The sequence below is a fragment of the Peromyscus leucopus genome, chromosome 8b (assembly GCF_004664715.2).
Source record: "Peromyscus leucopus breed LL Stock chromosome 8b, UCI_PerLeu_2.1, whole genome shotgun sequence".
Lineage (NCBI taxonomy): Eukaryota > Metazoa > Chordata > Mammalia > Rodentia > Cricetidae > Peromyscus > Peromyscus leucopus.
Window position 1 is genome coordinate 85710935 of NC_051086.1, and position 13755 is coordinate 85724689.

General features: G+C 45.9%; 1 protein-coding gene across 2 annotated transcripts in view; it reads left to right on the forward strand.

Annotated features, from left to right (window-relative positions):
* Pecam1 (platelet and endothelial cell adhesion molecule 1) overlaps positions 1–13755 on the forward strand; it is a 92372-nt gene that overhangs the window by 54448 nt on the left and 24169 nt on the right. For both annotated transcript variants that reach the window (XM_028865197.2, XM_028865198.2), the window contains 6 exons: positions 809–1057; positions 2577–2852; positions 8834–9121; positions 9958–10065; positions 11396–11423; positions 12346–12419. In XM_028865197.2, the coding sequence (XP_028721030.1) occupies positions 809–1057; positions 2577–2852; positions 8834–9121; positions 9958–10065; positions 11396–11423; positions 12346–12419 (1023 nt within the window). The remainder of the gene's footprint in view (positions 1–808; positions 1058–2576; positions 2853–8833; positions 9122–9957; positions 10066–11395; positions 11424–12345; positions 12420–13755) is intronic.

Consider the following 13755-nt stretch of genomic DNA (forward strand, 5'->3'; position numbering starts at 1 on the left):
TGAGTTCCAGGATAGCCAGGGCTACAGAGAAACCCTGGGAAGAATGGAGAGCTTGCAGGCTTTGCCTTTGAGGACTTCAGATACAAACAGGCCAGCTTTGGCAGCCATATTGAACTTTCAAATGCTGTCTAAAATACTTTCTCCCTAGTCAACCGCCTAGGACAACTTCCTTCCAGGACTGGTCCCTTAATTCCCCCAAGGTGAAGTTAAGTTTCCTCTCTGTGAGCTCTGCTGCAGACACTACTCCGGAACTGAGCACTAGGGATAAGTTCTTTGAAGCTGGACTGTATCAGGGGCACTGTTATCTCCCCAGTGCCCAGCAAAGGGTCTTCCCTACAGTCAGTACTTGTGGAAGCCAGGCATAGTGGTGCCCACCTGTTCTCCCCACACCAGGGAGATGGAGCTGGGGGGCTGGGGGTTCAAAGTCAACCTAGGCAACTTGAGACCTATCTCAAAGAGTGAATGAACAAACGGATGAGTCAATTCCCGTAGACGGAAATGTAAGAAGCGTCTGCAGTGAGACCTCAGGTCCAGAGTGAGCCCTGGTTCTTTTCTCGGAGCTGAGGATCGAACCCAGGGCCTTGCACTTGCTAGGCAAGTGCTCTACCACTGAGCTAAATCCCCAACCCTGAGCCCTGGCTCTTTAAAGCCATGCCCATCGGGCATGTGAGCAGCATGTGAGGAAGCTGTTTGACAGGCTGGTAGAAGTTGATTCTGCTGAGAGGAGCTGGACCGCAAGCGTCTCCAGGCAGTGGATTGAGGTGGTAACCAGATACGTCTCCCTCCTTTCCCACCTGGTGTTCTTCAGAGCTGTTCCCCAAGCCCACGCTGGAATTCTCCTCCAATCGTCTGGACCAAGGGAACATTTTGGATCTGTTCTGCTCTGTCCCGGGCACACCTTCAGCCAACTTCACCATCCAGAAGGAGGGGATGGTCTTGTCTCTGAATCAGAATTTCAGCAAGGTTGCCGAGGAGAGGGACAGCGGGGTGTACAGCTGTACCGCAGGCGTGGACAAAGTGGTCAAGAGGAGCGGCTCGGTACAGATCCAAGTGTGCGGTGAGTATGTCCCCAGCTCCTCAGATACACCATGGTGGGGTAGGAGCAAGGAGAGGATGGCCAGCCGTCTCCAGTGCGGTCTCAAAGGCTGACCAGACTCAGGTAGGCTGAGAACTCCAGGAAGGGCCAACAAAATGGCTTAATGGGTAAAGATGCTTGCTGTTAAGCCTGACGACCTGAGTTCGATCCCTGTGACCCACATAGTTGAAGCGGAGAAACAATTCCTACAAGTTGTCCTCTGACCTCCATATTCATTCTGTATGTGTGTGTGTGTGTGTGCGCGCGCACACACACACACACAAATAAATCAATGTAAAAAACTTTAAAGGGGAAAGACTGGTAGGAAAGGGAGTCAAACAGAACAAGTGTGCATCCCTGCCTGGAGAACCGGGGAGAAGTAGGCCCGACCAAGTGAAGGACTCTTGTGACGGCTGCTGTCGTGGACTTAGAATTGGGAGGATTCTGGTTTGGGAGTGGGCACCCACTCAAGTCAGGGAGGAGACACATCCACACCCTGGCTGTGCAGAGAGTACAGGGTAGAACCAAACTGCTCAGACCTGTTTAGGAGGCATAGTAGTACACACCTATAATCCTGACACCCAGGAAGTTGAGACTGAGATTACTGTGAGTTCAAGACCAGCCTGGACTACATAGCAGGGGTCTGTCTCAACCCTCCCTGACTCCCAATGTAAAAGACCTTGTATTTAAAAAAGAAGAACTGGAAGCTGGGCGGTGGCGGCGCTGCACACCTTTAATCCCAGCACTTGGGAGACAGAGCCAGGCAGATCTCTGTGAGTTCGAGGCCAGCCTGGTCTACAGAGCGAGTTCCAGGACAGCCAGGGCTACACAGAGAAACCCTGTCCTGAAAAACTAAAACAAAAACAAAAAAAGAAGAACCTGCAGGTCGGCATGTCCCACCACACTAGCTCTTCCACCTCTGTTCTCCTATCACCTCCTCTTCCTCTCTCCTCATTCTCCCTCACTTCTTCTTCCCCTCCTCCTTCTGAGACAGGGCAGGGTTACACTATGTAGCCCAAGCCAGCCTTAAACGTGCAGTCTCCCTGCCTGCCCACCCAGGTGTGGAATTATAAGTATGTTCTTCCACCCCCGACTTTATATCATTATTTTGCTTATAGAAATTAGATTTAAATTTTTTTTGATCTTTTGACACATGGTCTCACTATGTAACCCTGGCTGGCCTCGAACTCACAAATCTCTTCCTGTCTCCACTGCCTTAGTGCTGGGAATTGAACTCAAGACCTTACACATGCTAGGCAAATGCTCTAATGCTGGCTACATCCCCATCTGTCTAAAATAGCTTGTTTTCTCCCTTGTTACCAAATGCACACACATAGACAGCATTGCCTGGCAGCCTTATAGGAGCCCCTTAAAGATGAATAAGGCAGGCAGGCAGGCATTTGAAATCATGATCTCGATGGAGAAAGCCAAACCCAGAGTCTGCAAAAGGAAGGCTGAGTTGTTTCTGTTTTATTTGGATTGTTTTTCTCTGTTGTTCTAGAAATGCTCTCTAAGCCTAGGATTTTTCATGATGCCAAGGCTGAGATCATAAAAGGACGTCCCATCACCATCAGCTGCCAGTCAACAAACGGAACTGCACCTGTCACTTACTACCTTATGAAAGACACAAACATCTTCCGGAATCTCATGATGAACTCCAATGACCCAGCAGCATTCACAGATACGCCTATCAAAGATGTGGAATACCAGTGCGGAGCGGATAATTGCCATTCCCACCCTGAGTTGCACAGCGAGATCCTGAGGGTCAAGGTGATAGGTAAGCTGCTGTGCTGTGAGAAGCAAGAGAGGGGTTTTTAACGGGCTGGAAGGTTGGGAGTCTCTTAGGGATTGTGGGGAACAGGGATGGTACCTGTGCATCCCACAGAGCAGATCAAAGCAGAGCCACACCCTAGCAAGTGGGTCTGGGAAATATCTGGGGGCTCTTCACATGGCCATTGGAATCCCTTTTGACCTTTCAAGTGACAGCTGACTCCCCTGAAAAGGGAAGGCAGCTGGACTTAAGGAACTGCTGGTGTTGTGTACTTGGGCTTTTTTTTGTTTTTTGCACCTTTTTGGGTGAATAGAGTGCCACCTCCAAGAGCCGCAGGCCAGAACTCTTTTCTACTGTTGACCTGGGCAGAACATCTGGGTCCTGCAGGAAACCTGCAGCAGGCAGGGTTTTAGACCCTTGGCTCATGGGAATCGCCTGGGATTCTCACCATGGTCTTGGGGGTGGATCTCTTTATCTCCGCGTCTGACGTGTGCCTTTGAGTAGCCTTTGCAGTGAGTAGCACTGCTTACCTTTGCTCTGAACCCTGTTGAGAGATGCTCAACCAGCCTCCCTCCTCTTGTCCTTTGTCAGCGTCTGTTTAACAACTCTGTGTCATCAACACACAGTTTATAAACACATACTGTCTACATGTGCTGGTGTGGGCAAGAGTTGTCCCCAGGATACGGGGCAGTGAGCGAGGTAGACAGGCCTATAAGCCCAGCACTTAGAGGCAAGAAGATCCGCAGCTCAAGGTTGTCCTTGGCTACATAGTGAGATCAAGGCCAGCTGGGGTTACATCAGACCCAGGTCTCAGGGGACAAGAGAGAGAAGATGGGGGACGTAAGAGTGGGTTTGGGGAAGGTGAGCCTGGTTGCTGTGCTTTCGGCTGTTGGTGAGGAGTAGAGACTTCCAGCCTCCAGACGTTAAGAAGTCAATGCAAACGCCCATGAGGAAGCCGAGTTTAAACAGAGTCAGTGTTAGTGGCTAGCGTTTACTGAGCCCTCGTCATGCGTCCAGCCCGGAGAGAAGCACTGTAGCCAATTAAACCTAGTGATACCTAAAACAGCACATGGGGTTCATCATCGTTCACCCTTGGATTTGCAGTGAAGTCACTAAGACTTAAAGCAAATACATGGTGGGTGGTAGGCCCGGGATTTGATCCCAGGCCGTCTGGCTCTTGAGACCAATTCGCCACTAATCCCTTTTGCTTCCCAGTGAGAAAGGCTGTCAGGTTTGGCAATGTGCTCAGGCCGTCTGTCCCTGTGTGGGACACCGTCATCCCAGGCCTGAAGCTTGGCTTCCTTCAGATCCCACCACCCTTTGTGTCTGTCTGCCGGCCAGTCCACTGTCATTAGTAGGGAAGGTGGCCTGGGACGATGACATACGGACGGAATTTCAATGGTTAAAAACGCTGCTGAGGAAAGGGGGCACAGGAGGGGGTATGGCGAATTTGGCTCTCTGAGTCTCCAGGTGGGAAGGGAGCCTCAGGGTTCCGGGAAGCTGTCTGGACAGGAAGCTTCTATTTAGGTTTTCCATGCTCAGAAATAAAAGCTGAGTGTGGAGGTAAGGGAGGAGAGTCAGCTTTGGAAACAGCACAGCTGGTGAAGCCACGTGAGCAGGAGGGGCCGGTGACAGTCTGGCTGTAGGAGGTTCAAACCTGGAGACCGGCTGAGGAACAAACGACCTCCTCCACTGACCTTACTCTGCCGGGCCATGGTCTGAGGGTCAAGTGACTTCTTCAGTTTCTGTGAGACTAGAAATAACAATGCAGTTTCAAAAGCAGATAGGCATCTGGGGCTGGTGGCACACACCTGTAATCCCAGCACTTAGAAGACTGACACAGAAAGATCTGCAGCTACATGAGACCCTGTCTCAAAAAAAAAAAAGGGCAGAGCGTGGTGGTGTACGCCTTTAATCTCAGCATTCAGGTAGAGGCAGGCAGATCTCTGAGTTCAAGGCCAGCCAAGGCTACATAGTGAGACCTTGTCTCAAATAAATAAATGAACAAATTAAATAAAACAGACAGCCAGGCAGTGCTGGTGCACACCTTTAGTCCCAGCACTCGGGAGGCAGAGGCAGGCGGATCTCTGTGAGTTCCAGGCCAGCCTGCGCTACAGAGTGAGATCCAGGACAGCCAGGGCTACACAGCGAAACCCTGTCTCCAAAAAACAAACAGGCAAACAACAACAACAACCAAAAAACCAGAAACAATGGCAATAATAAAGAACACTAACAAAGCCAAATGGATGGAAGGCAAACTGCAGGGATCGCAGAGAAGTGGGAAATGAGGCTGTGAGAGCAAAGGGGGAAAAGGAAAGAAACCAGGATGAGTGCTGCACATCTTTGTAAGCAGGAAGACAGAGAGAAATCGTTCAAACATATGCACACGCACTCCTCCAAGAGAAAACACAAGTTAATCTTGTAGTGCCGCTGCATGGCCAGCCATGCTCAAGAAGGAAGGATGGGGGCACATCCCTAGTGTGTAAGAAGAGCTTTTTGTCAGGACGTCCAGCTCCTCAATAACCACATAGAGACTTATTATTAATTATAAATGCTCAGCCTGAAAGCTTAGGCTTGTTACTAACTAGCTCTTACAACTTAAGTTAACCTGTATTTCTTATCTGTGCTCTACCACAAGGTGGTACCTTTTTTCAGCATGGCATGTTCTTCTTGCTCCTCTCTGCATCTCACTGGTGACTTGGCTCTCCTCACCAATCCCTTTTTGTCTGCAAGTCCTGCCTAACCTTTTCCTGCCTAGCTATTGGCAGTTGACTCTTTATTAAGCCAGTGAAAGTAACAAATATTCACAATGTACAAAAAGATTATTCCACAGCATTTCTCCCTTTTTGTCTAATTAAAAAAGGTTTTAATTTTAGCATAGTAAAACTATATATAACAAAAACAGTTATCAAGTAAGAGTTGCAGTTACAATATCCAGGCTATTTATAGAGAAAATTTATTGGCAAAATTAGAGAAAAGACTCTATTATCTATCTTTGTGAGTCTAAAGTTTTATACCTAATTTACCTTTTATCATAACTAAGGAAAACTTTAAGTCTAATTATTTAGTCTTTAACTCCATCAAAGACCCCAGAAAGGTGTAATGTTACCTAATGACAGGAACATCTGGCTGCCTGGCCAGTAACCCAAAGTTTGGTAATGTTGGGGCATCTGTCTTGGTCTGTAGGCTTAGTATATTTGACAGACTTTTCTGAGAAGCAGAGAATTTTGAAGGACTGTCCTACCTTGGTAAACTTCAGCAGTCACCTTTCTTGTGTCCTGCTGGCCCAGTTTGGACAGTAACTGTCAGCAATTGAGACAAGGGCAGCTTCTTTACCTAAATGGCTAGTTTTTGCCATAAAGAAAGCAAACTCTGTACTGAGTTTCTTTGATGTCCATCATCTTCTCTGAAGTAAATTGGTGCTGCCAGGAGCAGATGTGTCTCACTGTTAAGAAAAATCTTATGTTATTAAAACATTTTAAATACCATATTCTGTATTTGAATCTGTATTGAATTCTGTAATTGTATCAGGTCTTTGAAGTATTTGAAGACCATCTATCTATCTAAATATATCTGTTTAACCTTGAAAACATATCTAATATGACTACAAGTTTGATTATTATAGATGGCTAACTACTAACCTGTATTTCTTAATACATTACATTTTTAAATGAGTTGCATAAGCACAATACCCCAAACAAGAGTAGAAACATACATATAGTATCACTAAACTAACTTTAAATTTGTATTTAAGTAAACCAAAATCCATACCAATGTAAAATATTTGAAATTAATAGTTGCTTTTTGGATTAAAGTAGTTACAATAATCTGCCCCTTTATCCTATCATTTCCATATACCCCCTTTTTCTTCAGAAAGATATCTTTAAATCTAACTCCTTTGTTTAGTTGTTTTTGTTTTTTGTTTTTTTCATGACCAATAACAACTTGTAACCAACCTCCCTAAATAGTGACAAATATCCATAGCCCATCTCTAGACTGTTTCCTGTTGTCTGGGAGTGCCAGCATCTTTGGGGGACCCTGAGAGAATTCAGGATAATGTTTTAGTCTTGGCTGGAGTAGTCTGTGAGGCTGGACCATCTCAGCCAGCAGTCTTGAAGCTGTTCTGGATACAGAACTCTAAGGAAATTGTAACAAAGACATTTTGAGATGTTGGATAACCTGAGCCATTTGTTTTTATTGGTGTCTGGTCTCCTTGTTCTGAAAAATATATAAACTTTAAAAAATAACATACATATCTGCATTAATACAAGTATAGACTGTGCATTGTACACAAGTCAGCCAAAGATGATTTTTTTTTTGTTTTATGTTTGAGCAGGTAAAATATATATTACATGTCTTATAGTTTTTCTAGGTTTATTTCTTTATGTCTGTAGCTAGGATTTTCAGGGGGTCTTCCCCAGTCAAATCTGATCCATATCAACCTGGAATGAATCCACAGCCTCTCATTTCCTGTGGAAATAAAAGCATAACCTCTCCCCCAATGTAATACAGCTTTTGACTTACATTTTGAAGTTAAGACATTTTAACAAAGCTACACAGAGAAACCCTGTCTTGAAAAACCAAATAAATAAATAAATAAATAAATAAATAAATAAATAAATAAATAAAAGACATTTAAAAAATATATAGGTTGGTTTATTTTAGCAGTTTCCACAATCCAATGACTCTCAGAAGCTATCATTTATTTGTTCATCAGCAAGCAAAAAATTCAAAGACAACACAGTAACATGCAGGATCCAGGCTCTCTGTGTATTTCCCATCTCTATGTGGCTTATTCCTTTTTTATTATTATTATTTTACTTCTCTCTTTAAAGACTTGACTTTATTATCCTTAAGCTAATTTATGACTGCCTCTATCCTCTCTCTTTTCTCTCCCTATGCACATTTTTAAACACACTGTGTCCCATTTAGAGTTGTTGTGGGTTGTTTTGATTTTTTGTTTTTGTTTTCTTCTTTCTCTTCTGGGTCTGTCTTTACTGAGTATCTGAAGTGTTCTCTGACTGTATGAGATGAATTTTAAGCTGGTATGTCAGCTACCAGCATGGCTCAGCTCTGGATGGCTCTAGCACATGGAGGCTGGCAGCCGGCTCCACCCTGCAGGCAGCTGTAGGGAGGTGCATCTCTGTATTGCAGCTGGCATGAGACTGTGAGACTAGGAAGCCACCTTTGGCTCCATTTTTGTGTATTTGGAAATCTTTTTTTATAAGATTTCTTAGGTTTTATGTGAATATATATTGCCTCACAGTGGGCACTGTGTATAGGTAGAGTTTTTCATCAGGACTGCTGATGAAATAACCACAATAACCACACAGAGACTTATTATTAATTATAAATGCTTGGCCAATAATTTAAGCTTGTTACTAATTAGCTCTTACAACTTAAAGTAACCCATATTTCTTATCTATACCGCTATACCACGTGATGGCATGTTCATCTTGCTTCTCTCTGCATCTCACTGACAACTTTACCCTCCCTCTTCCCCACATTCTCTTTTTGTCCACAAGTCCTTCCTAACCTTTTCCTGCCTATCTATTGTCCAGTCAGATCTTCATTAAACCAATGAGAGTAACAAATATTCACAGTGTGCAAAAAGATCGTTCCATATCACTAGTGTTTTGGGTTTTATCAATTAATGAGGACAGGAAGTATCTGTTATTGTCTTTTAGGGCTAAACAGAGAAGGGACCATGTGGGAGTGGGGAGCAGAGGATTCAAGTCCTAGGATGGTAGAAAAGTTGACAAGGAGAAGTGGCTTTTCCATGTTCCTTTGTTCCTTCTCTGTTCAATTCCCTTCCCCTCCCTCCCGGGTTCTCTGGGACAGTGTCTTTTTATGTCTCTATGTTGCGTGCTGGCCTGGAACATGCAATCCTTCTGTTCCCATCTCCCAAGTTCTGGGGTCACAGATATGTACGCCATACTTGCCTCTGCCCTTCTCTGCTCAGGGCTAATCCTTTGCCTGCTTTCCAGCCCCGGTGCATGAAGTTACGATTTCTATCCTGTCAAGTAATGAGGTGCAGTCTGGGGATGACATGGTACTTCGATGCTCTGTGAAAGAGGGCACTGGCCCAATCACGTTCAAGTTTTTCAAAGAAAATGAGGACAGACCCTTCCACGAAATCATCCTGAATGCCACTCAAGCGTTTTGGATCGGGAAACAAGCTAGCAAGGAGCAGGAGGGACAGTATTATTGCACAGCCTCCAACAGAGCCAGCCTGACATTGGCCAGCCCCCGAAGCAGTTCTCTTACAGTCAGAGGTGAGTCCAGGCCTCACCAGCAAGGTGCAATATGGGGGCCTCCCAGGGGATGAAAGCACACACGCTCCTTGTAAAAGGGAGAGGAGTGGAGACTAGCTCATTTGAGTGAAGGCTAAGAGACCAACGTCTAGCCAGGCGTGATGGCACACGCCTTTAATCCCAGCATTCCGGAAGCAGAAGCAGGTGGATCTCGGTGAGTTCGAGGCCAGGTGAGTCTGAGGCCAGCCTAGTCTACAAATCAAGTTCCAGGACAGCCAGAATTGTTACACAGAGATACCCTGTCTCGGGGAAGAGAGAGAAGGAGGGAGGGAGAGAGAGTGAGAACAATGTCTGATTAGTTACAGTTGGCAGAAGCCTACTCATATGAACTGGAGTGGAAAAAGAGATGATTAGCTATAAGGAACTGAAATATTTTATCCAGTTCCAATTCCAAGTATCTAACAGAGAGACACCAGATGTCCGTTTGTGAACAAGCTGTGTCCAAACACAGACATGTTTATAGGAGCCCAACTGTGTGCTTGACTGGGAGAGTTCTATAGAGATGGAGGAGGATGGAAAGGACACCCCAAATGAAGCCACATCTCAGCAAAACTGGCTTGGTGCCTTCTTGAAGACTATAGTTGACCTTGGCTTCTAGCAGAAACCACCATCTCTGCACCGGCTGAGGGCAGATCCCTTGCAGGCCACCGCCAAAGCAAGATGCTATTTACAGGGATCGCAAAAAACAAAACAAAACAAAATAAAACAAAACGGGTCTGCGCTGCTGCTTAAGTCTGCTGGTATTTCTTGCTGTCAGGAGAAAAACATGTCTTTCCTTTTTCCTCCCCCACTTCCAGTCTTTCTTGCTCCGTGGATAAAAGGGCTCATTGCCGTGATTGTCATTGGAGTGGTCATCATCGCCTTGATAGTTGCAGCCAAATGCTACTTCCTGAGGAAAGCCAGAGGTGAGCACCTATCCAAGAATGGCAGATGTCATTCTTGCCAGGAAACTGGCCATGGCTACGAAGCATCCCGGAGGAGGCTAAGGAGGCACCCATGGATTCTCCTTCTTGGGATGTCACTTTGATAACTCAAGGTTCTGGCTTTGGTGGATGTGAAGCTTTTGTGCCCATGAAAGTGGGTACTTGTCTAGTTGTGGGGAGCTAGATGACATTATGTCTAGTGTAGTCAAAAGAAACTATTTCTTGGAGTGTGCTGTGCGTAGGAGTTACACATGCGTGTGCACACACACACTCTCACACTCACACTGTGTACTTCCCAGATAATCTTCCAGTTTGTGTCATGATCTTGTACCATGTACATTTGTGGAAGCTAGGAGCACTAGCTAGCACTTGGGAATTGGGTCTAGCCCAGGCTCAAGGAAAATGACACACAATACCAATGCATTCTGGGGCATGTGGGGACTGGGGCAGAATGATGGAGAGATGGGTTCTCGGGAGCCTCTGGTGCTACTGTCTGGCCTGGGAGAGCAGATGGGAAGGGGAGGGGTCTTTCATCTTTTCCGAGGTAGGAAGATTGCAGTTCCTTTGGGAGCAGACAGATCTCAAAGAAACCTCTTCCCCAGGTTGACCCTGACTTTGGTCTCAGGCCAGTTTGGACCCGAAAGTACAGGAATTGGCTTCGTTTGCCTTTTGCAATCATCTTGAATCCAAGAGATAGCTGCCTGCCTCTCTGGGAATCCGAGTCCTGTCCCTGGTCTCGGTCACATGCTATGAACTAAAATTGCTTCTGGCTAAACTGTTGCATGTATCTGAGAAAGTTACATAAAGTCTCTTGCTGTACAGCCAGGAGAAGGGGAGGGATGCAGCTCAGTGATGGTAGCGTTTGCTCAGCGGGCTTGAGACCCTGGCACGGCTCCTTGGCAGCTTGGAAGCAAGCAAGCAAAAGTATTGAGGGGACCCTGCCTTCCCCTCCTTTCCACTCACTGTGAATGAGTATGATTGCATCTGGCACATTCTCTCTCTTTCTCACCCTCAACCCATCCACTCTCTTACCTTAGGCTAGCCCCAACTGAGCGAAGGGTGCCCTTGAACTTCAGATCCTCTGCCTCCACTTCTGGAATGCTGGGATCGCGGGCAAACGTGGTTTCTGTGGTGCTGGGGAGTGAATCCATGGCTTTGTGCATGCTTGGCAAACTCTCTACCAACTGAGCTACGCCCCCAGTTCCTCTTCCCCCTTAATTTTTATGGATATTCGGTCTTTAAGAGAGTCAAGAGAAAGACTGTTGCTGTCCAGCATACTTGTACTGACCTAGATTTTTCTTTCTTTTAAAAGCCAAACAGAAACCCGTGGAGATGTCCAGGTCAGTGTCTTTGTATGGCTGGAGGGGGTGAGAACGGGGGCTGCTTTGTGGGCAGGGCCGGATTTGTCTGCCAGCACAGTCTGGTCATTAGGAAATTCTTGGCAAACTCATAAAGAATAAGGGCCTTGGGTATAGTGTGTGTGTGTGTGTGTGTGTGTGTGTGTGTGTGTGTGTGTGTGTGTGTTCCTGCATGTTTCCGTTTGTCTGTCTTAGTGGAAGGTTGCCTACGTTACATACTTAGAATAATAGAGTTAGCCTTTTTTTTGTTTTGTTTTTTTGAGACAGAGTTTCTCTATTCTCTGTGTAGCCTTGGCTGTCATGAAACTCAATCTATAGACCAGGCTGGCCTTGAACTCACAGAGATCCACTTGCCTCTGCCTCCTGAGTGCTGGGACTAAAGGTGTACACTACTACCACCTGGCAAGAGTTGGCCTTTTTAGAAAAAAAAATGTTTTTACCATGTTGGAGAGATGGCTTAGCCTCTGCAGGTACCCATACACAATGCACATGTACATAACACACACACACACACACACACACACACACACACACACCTAAAAATAACAAAAATTTAAAAAATGTTTTTATAACCTTTATCTTCTGTTTTTATTTTGAAACATGATCTCACGTAGCCCGGGCTGGCCTTAAATTCCTGATCCTCTTGCCTCTACCTCCTAAGGGCTAAGATTACAGATGTGTGCTACCGTGACAAGCTGTTTGTGTCTTACTGTGTAGCCCTGGTTGGCCTCAAACTCACAGCCATTCTCCTGCCTCAGCCTTCCCAGTGCTGAGATTATCACCATGTAATGACATATTTCTTCTTGCTTTCTCTTGATCCTCCATTGATGGTTTTGTTGGTTTGTGGGTACAGTGAAAAATGCTAACATCTATTTTTCTCTTTCTTTTTGATTTCCATGTGAAGGCCAGCAGCTCCACTTCTGAACTCCAACAGTGAGAAGGTTTCTGAGGCCAATGTGGAAGCCAACAGTCATTACGGTAAAGCCAAGGCTTCCTGTAATTATAAAAATTTTTACCAACTCAGAATAGGTGGGGTTGAGGTAGAAGGGAACCCCTGGCAGCGGTACCTAAGCTAATCCACCATTGGAAGATAAGCTAATAAAAAAACAAACCAAGCCTGGGCTACCAAGTGAGTTCCAGGAAAGGTGCAAAGCTACACAGAGAAACCCTGTCTCGAAAAACCAAAAAAAAAAAAAAAAAACAAAAAAAAAAAAACCCTGAAAGGACTCCTTCTGTTTTTACCCTTCTATGTTTCATTTCTCTGGAATGAAAAATGGAGACTAATCTTAATGCTTGTTGCCTCCAAAGACTGAAATTGCCCTGGAGAAACCAAATTGTCCTTGTGAGGCAGAAACCAGATGTGAAATTAAATTGTCGGTAACACATCTCAGATAGAATTTCCACCACTTCACTTAACTTTGCCACAAAGGGAAACCAATGGAAATATTCTGCTCTTAGCAGAGGCATTTTTGAGAAGTGCTGAGATACCACTACCACCCCACCCCTGAGACAGGGTTTCTCTGTGTAGCCCTGGGTGTCCTGGAACTCACTTGGTAGCCCAGGCTGGCCTCCAACTCACAGAGTTCCGCCTGGCTCTGCCTCCCGAGTGCTGGGATTAAAGTTGTGCGTCACCACCGCCCAGCTAAGAAGCTTAATTTTTAATTAATTCACTTAGAGCAGACCCTTCTGACTTCCAAATAACTCTCAAACGAAAGTGCTCCATGTCAGCCATGCATTCTACCCCGCAGTGAAGGGGTCCAACTGCAGTTAGGAAAAGACCACACAGCAGAGAGACCCAGCACCCAGAGGCAAGGGTGTTTGTCACCCGTACTGAGGAAATCACACTTTGCTTTCTTAGCAGTACTAGTGTTGTTAGAAGTTACAGGAGGCTAGGGAGGTGTCCTGTTTACTGTGCAAGCGTGAGAACCTGAGTTCAGTTCCCCTGCACCAACATAAAAGCCAGGTGTGGGAACATGCACCTATCACCCCAGCACTGGGGGAGGTGGGTAGAGATGGACATATCTCCTGGGCTCGCTGATGAGCCAGTCTAGTCAAAACAGCAAACTCCAGGTTCAGCAAGAGGCTCTGTCTCAAAAGAATAAAGTTGAAACCTGGCGGTGGTGGTGCACACCTTTATTCCCAGCATTCCAGAGGCAGGCAGATCTCTGTGAGTTCGAGGCCAGCCTGGTCTACAAAGTGAGTTCCAGGACAGCCAGGGCTACACAGAGAAACCCTGTCTTGAAAAAAGGTGGCGAGTAATAGAGGAAGACATGTGACATTGACCTCTGGCCTCCACCCACACATGCATGGGGAA